Source organism: Glossina fuscipes, unplaced genomic scaffold, assembly GCF_014805625.2.
Source record: "Glossina fuscipes isolate IAEA_lab_2018 unplaced genomic scaffold, Yale_Gfus_2 60042, whole genome shotgun sequence".
Classification (NCBI taxonomy): Eukaryota; Metazoa; Arthropoda; class Insecta; order Diptera; family Glossinidae; genus Glossina; species Glossina fuscipes.
In genome coordinates, this window is record NW_024002574.1 from 2,354 (window position 1) to 8,463 (window position 6,110).

A 6,110-nucleotide genomic window follows, 5' to 3' on the forward strand; every position below is an offset into this window, starting at 1 on the left:
TTGCGACATTGAAATGCAAGGTTTATGTTAGAAACAAAATCGCTAATATTTTAGATGCTTTCGCGACCAGAGACAGTAATATAGTTAATCATTTCTTTCATTTATTTTTTTATAACTTATATATTTGAAAATTATCGATTCAGAAAAATCGCCGTTTTTATGTTGTCACAAGTCTGTGAATGTCATTAACCATTAAAAGAGAAGTTTTCATACGTTCACCTGTTAACATCAATTATGCCATCAATAGTTTGGTTATTTGCCGTTAATATAAAATTGTTATTGTAAAATTTGGTTTGCTCTGAGAGAAAATTTCTCAATAACTTGGCAGCATTGGGAGATCATTGGCATTGTTATTTTAAAAAGCAGAATTTTTACTCTTAAAGAAGATTTGTGTAATAACAGAGCAGTAATCGAATAGACGATTTTTTCTCTCGGAAAAACTGGCTACGAATTGTGTGAATTTCTTGTTGCGAGAGCAGTTCAGAGTTGAGGGCGTTTAGATAGGAAGCGGTTTCTTACTTAATTTTTTCGCGGCCTTTTAAGTTTCTTGTAATAAAAGATATAGGGACAATGAGTTATTACACGATAATTTCACAAATAATAGAAACTATGGTAGAAAATGATGACGAAACTAAGGAGTTACTTAAAAAAATAGAGAGTGCATATCGCGAGAAGATGGAATTGGAAAGACAAGTAAAAGGTAAGAGCGCAGAAACAAAATGGCGTATAAAATTCAATGTGTTCAAAATTAATTCCCATGCTTAGAAAGATAGTCAAGCGTCATTGTTTGCTCTTTCTTATTCCAAAACTTGTATTATATTGCAATTATTTGTTAACATGATTAATCTTTTTCTAGAAGAGGAAAAGGAGCTGGAATTGCTCCAACAACATTCCTTCACCGTTGACTATATGATTGAGAACTTTGGAAGCCTTATGACATTAATGCATTCCGAAAACCAAGACACGACGCCATTTATTCGCCTCAAAAGAAATTTACAAAGAATAGATTTTTCAAAAATGTTACAGGGCGATATACTAACTACAGTTGAGCAAAGTTACCGTGAAGAATGGGATAAATTGCAAAAGGAATTTGCAGAAGAATTGTCTTGGCAGGAAAAAATGAAGAACCGTAGTATAGGTAATTGTTAATATATTAATATTTACACAAATTTGTCATCTGTGTGCATGAGAACGAAGTTAAGCTACGTTGTTTGCCTATTGATCCGTTACAAATTTTGTGTTAATTTAAATAAACTTCAGTAAAACTAAGATTAACAATAAAAATTTTACATTTGTGCCTAAGTAAAAGCATTATTTTTGCATTTATATATATATATATATATATATATATATATATATATATATCTGTTCTTCATGTAAAGCTCGTTAAAGGAGTTTCATGCTTTACATTCTTCACTACAACAACAACAACAACAACAACAAAATGTAATTAGACGACAGAAAAACATGACCAAATCAAATCTTATTGTTGACTGTTACCAGCTAGATAATAAAACTAATATACTGTCGAAATTTCTATTCAAAGTTCAAGAATATTACCAAAGAACTTCGGCTTTAAATAAAGCTAAACAATCATTCGAAGACATAAAAATAAGTTTGCAGAAGCGCTTGCAAGAAGCTCAAGCCCTGACTAATGCTGCTCGGGACGAAAGGAACATGCTAATCGTTTCAATAATTGAAGGTTCTAAGGAATTAAGAAATGTTCAGGAAGAGGTTGTTCGCTGTATTTCTAAGGTTTCTGAAATTCTAATGTAAATTAAATATTTATAGCACCATCAATTGGTTACATTTAAGGAGAAGATTCAGCAATTGAAAGATCGGAAGTTGGAATTGCAAATAGAGTTAAGCAAGTTACCGACACCCTTACCAACTATGGTGGATTTTTTATATTTTTACTTCGAGTTTTGTAATTTAATAACTTGACTTTTTTCTTAACGTAGGATTTACAAACAAGCTCCACACCTTTCCAAGCTCAATTTCAAATGGCTGCATTTCCTTTTTTAACAAATATCATGCAAAACGTTAATTCATCTCTTAATAACAAAATTCCTTCGCTGACTACTGTCCCCATTTCGGAAGCATTCGGAACAGTCAGTGCTCCAACTGTGAATTCTGTATATTCTCCAAAAAAAAATGATGGACATGTACATTTTAAAAAGCCCACGACTAATACAAATCTTGCGGTTGACTCAAATCGCGTGGATTCAAATTTCAAATCGAATATAGAGTCCAAAAAACTAATTACTGGTAACAGAGTTACGGATGACTTGAACAGCGTGTGTACGACTTTTGAATGCAATGTCGGATGTGAAAACCCCATCAACAGTGAGAATACAATCTCTGAGTTGAGTATCGGTATTGAAAAGATCGTGGTGGATGAGAAAATTGAAAACAAGACGTACTCTATTTCTGAATTGAGTGCTGAAGATCGACGACAACAATCTCACATTCCTGAAGAGGTAATACTACAAGAAACGGAGGAGGAAAAACCTGATGAAGCGGCTGAAAATGTAATTAACTTAAAAAATCCAGAAAAGATTTCAAAGCCAAAAATTGAGATATTAGAAAATGTGGTTCTTAAATTACCTAAGCTTGTTAATGTCGCCGAAAAGAAGGAGCCTGACGACGAAAAAATCATTGGCGACGTTAAGGATCAAGAAACTACAAAAGAATCAGAATTGTTTTCTTTATCTTCTTCTTCTAAGCAACTTGCAGCCAGTTTTACACCTTCTAAAGATTTCAGTGCATATTTCAAAACGAGTGCCTTTTTATCGGACGACATTTCGAGGAATAATGACAAGGTGCCGGTGGAGAAAAAGAAAAGTGAAGATGTTCCACTTACGGAAAAAATGGTCGTCAACTCAGAGATAGGGGATTTCGGCTTTGCTTCGAAAAGTTTCATGTCTAATGCCAGTGATAAAAATAATGACCAAGATGATAAAAGCGACTTTCTATAAACATCACATTCATCACACATAGTTATATAAAATGATTAGTCAGCTACCTAATCAATAGCAAGTTACGTAAACATACGTTCAACGTGAATTCTTATATAAAATTGACGGCGTTCAATGAATAACTAATGTAAAAGTGAATTCATTCATTTATAAATAATATTTTCTACACTATTACACCTTAAGAAAACAAACATTCAACCTACATTTTTATATAACGTAAATAGTTCCATAGATGATCAACCGAAATGAGAAAATCCTTCTTTAATAATCTTTTTTTTTTCGTTTATTATCTTTATACAAGTTTACGTGAACATATATTTAACCTACATTCTCATATGAAACTAATAGTTTATAATTAGAAATTAAACATGTGAAGAAATTTCTTTATTAATCGTTTTTTTCTATTACTTTTTTTAAATACACATTCAACATACATTTATCTATGAAATTATTAATGCAGGATAAACGGACAGGCTCCTCGTTTAATTATTTTCTTATTATACTGGTTTATATTACATTGAATAACTAAGTAAATTGTTTACATATAATTATTTTTGCTTAAATAAAATTGGAACAACAAAATTTTGCTTATATAATAAAAAAACGAATATAATCTCTTTTGCTATTTTTACCGAAAGATATCAGATTTGTTCATCGTTTGTAGCACGCATAAATATACTGTGTATAGATACTCCGCAAAAAATAAAATATTGATCACTGAGAGCTTTTGATTGTTGCCTTATCGTATGTCCGTTGTATGTCATTTATTGGAATGCTTGCGGGCATATGTATTCTTAATGTGTTGCCAAATAGTAAGTTGGGATACGTATATAATTTATCTACTGTGGATGAACATTGCACTAAAGCTGCGTTGCATTGGAATTTTCTTTATAAAACTTGGAATTTACGCCTAACTGTAAGAACTTGTACATTGTGTATAGTTTTAGCCATTGTGACGTACCGCCAATGATAGGAGCTTCTGATAGCGTTTACTTATCGTCGTATTCGGGATTTTGTATTAAAGTTGCAATAGACACGATACAACTCTTCTATATCAGTTTTGTAATCAAAAAGAAGGCTTCTTAAGAAAAGTAGAAAAGAATCTAAAAAAAAAAATAGGAACGTTACAGTCGGGCAAGGCCGATCATTACATGCCCTACACCACTTCGCCTAGTACAAAGGCCTAGTTTTCATGAATGCCCACTTATTGGACCACTACATGGCCAAAACATCACATGGCGTAATCCAAATTTAGCAAACTTAATTCAAATTTTATTATTTTTTCACTTTCCGTTATAGCAAACACAAAGATAGATATTCTCTCCATATAAGGGCTCGCTGTTCTTGATGACCTCTGTATGAGTTAGGGTCTAAAAAATACGTCGTCACTACATCGTTGTACTAAATTTCTACTAAGGACCAATTTTCATCATAAAATACTAAAAATTAAATCTCTTTCTGAAGGCGTCACTTTTGCTTAGGAACTAAGAAAGAGATCCATGTGTTTGAAATTTGGTCCACTTCATTTTTATGTCAACTTACTACCATAAAGAAATTTTCCTAATAAAACATTAGCTTTTAGGCCTGTTTGGCCTATAAGGCTTACATTTCCTGAGAATCCTTGTATACCGTCATATCCAAAAAATAGACCTACCTAGGCCAAAATCAATAAGGTTGATTTCTATGTCATGTCTCTCATGAAGTAATTTTCACCATAAAGAAATAATATTTATACTTCACTGCATAAAAATCCGATTTTCGTAGGAATGGTTATATGAGAGGGGACTTGAAACATTGCCCCAGCCAAACCAAATTTTCCATAACAATTTATAATGTCGAAATACTGCTATATAGTGAATTTTGTTCAAAAATTTTGAAAATTTTTTTTTTTTTTGTATGGGGGTTGGTCGAAAACGCGGAACGATCCGAACCATTTTGAATAGCACGCTCAATAGCAACGTAAAGAGAAAATTGTCCAACTTGTGTGTAGTGAAAACTGGTTGGCCTATAGTAGTGATTCGACAAAACAATTAACTGCACATAATTTGGAAACCGTAAACCAATTGTTTAGACTGCTTTCCCTAGAAGAGTTGTAATAAAAAGAAATCCTGTACAGGACAAAAACGTTTAATTTTTAATATTTTATGAAACGAATTGTTCCGCAATAGTAGTTTGACATAAAAGTTGGCTATATGAAGGTGGGTTTATTACTTGCACTCCTTTCCATGGAAAACAAGCTTCCAGATCGCAAGGGAGTGTGATGTTTAGTACCTTACCTAATCCAAATAGGTAAAGAATAATATATGAGGCCGCCTGATGGCCGAAATACTTGCCGACGCAAGGGACGCCAAGGTTCTTCATAAGAAATTAATTTTTTTTTTTTCGGGACGCTTCGTTCGGGGAATTTTCGTCGCTTACTTTTTCGGTAATCGAAACACAGAACAACAAAACGGAAGTTGTCGGTCCCTCGAGTCGGATGACAGTGGGAGTCATCTGATGCGTACGTCCTACAAGGTTGCCTCTTGGCAACCTTACTGTATGGGTTTCCCCAAATTCGTCCTTTGTCATGATTTAGCTTATCGCTAACTTAATCTAATACTTCCTCGGAAAATTAATTCGCTAAATTTTGGCCTTGATAGTTCACGTTTTAGTCACTCTTCCTTATAAGGGTTTCCATACAATGTATGCCCCTACTTGGGTATAAGTTATAATGTATGGCATTTAACCACGAAAACAAATGAAATATTGTATTAGGCGAAATAGGAAAGAGTTTGCAATGATCGGCTAATATCCTGCGCCAATATAGTAACCTAGTATCGTATAATGAACATATTGAGGGAAAATGTTGTGACAATAGCTGTTACGTATGTCTTTATTATAACAAGTATAATGTGATATATGGACAATTAAAACAACATAATATACATGCGTATGTGTAGTTTAAAAACATTCATTACATAGGTGAAATGAAAACCAATATTTCTTCTTTTCATCGCTGGAGAAAATTCATCTGCAGTATTTTGGTACATGAGCGTTAATTAGTGGATGTGTATGTAATTGTTTATCTCGCTTTAGGTTAAGTTTTGTAAAATGTTAAATAAATGTTTATTTTTCATTCAAAAGTTTTTCTCT

The 6,110-nt window shown here is 32.8% G+C and overlaps 1 protein-coding gene across 1 annotated transcript; it reads left to right on the plus strand.

The window, feature by feature from the left end:
* Positions 1 to 609: 609 nt before the first annotated feature.
* LOC119643291 (kinectin-like) lies at positions 610 to 2,978 on the plus strand. The gene is made up of 5 exons (XM_038042636.1): positions 610 to 700; positions 857 to 1,138; positions 1,547 to 1,734; positions 1,792 to 1,896; positions 1,962 to 2,978. The coding sequence occupies exons 1-5, from the start codon at positions 610 to 612 to the stop codon at positions 2,976 to 2,978; spliced, it is 1,683 nt and encodes a 560-aa protein (XP_037898564.1).
* Positions 2,979 to 6,110: the final 3,132 nt, after the last annotated feature.

Bases quoted from the DNA above. Each gene is read 5' to 3' on its own strand.
- LOC119643291 (XM_038042636.1), top strand. From the start codon at position 610: ATGGTAGAAAATGATGACGAAACTAAGGAGTTACTTAAAAAAATAGAG. The intron at 701-856 runs GTAAGAGCGCAG...ATCTTTTTCTAG, and splicing joins ATTGGAAAGACAAGTAAAAG to AAGAGGAAAAGGAGCTGGAA. The intron at 1,735-1,791 runs GTTGTTCGCTGT...AAATATTTATAG, and splicing joins TAAGAAATGTTCAGGAAGAG to CACCATCAATTGGTTACATT.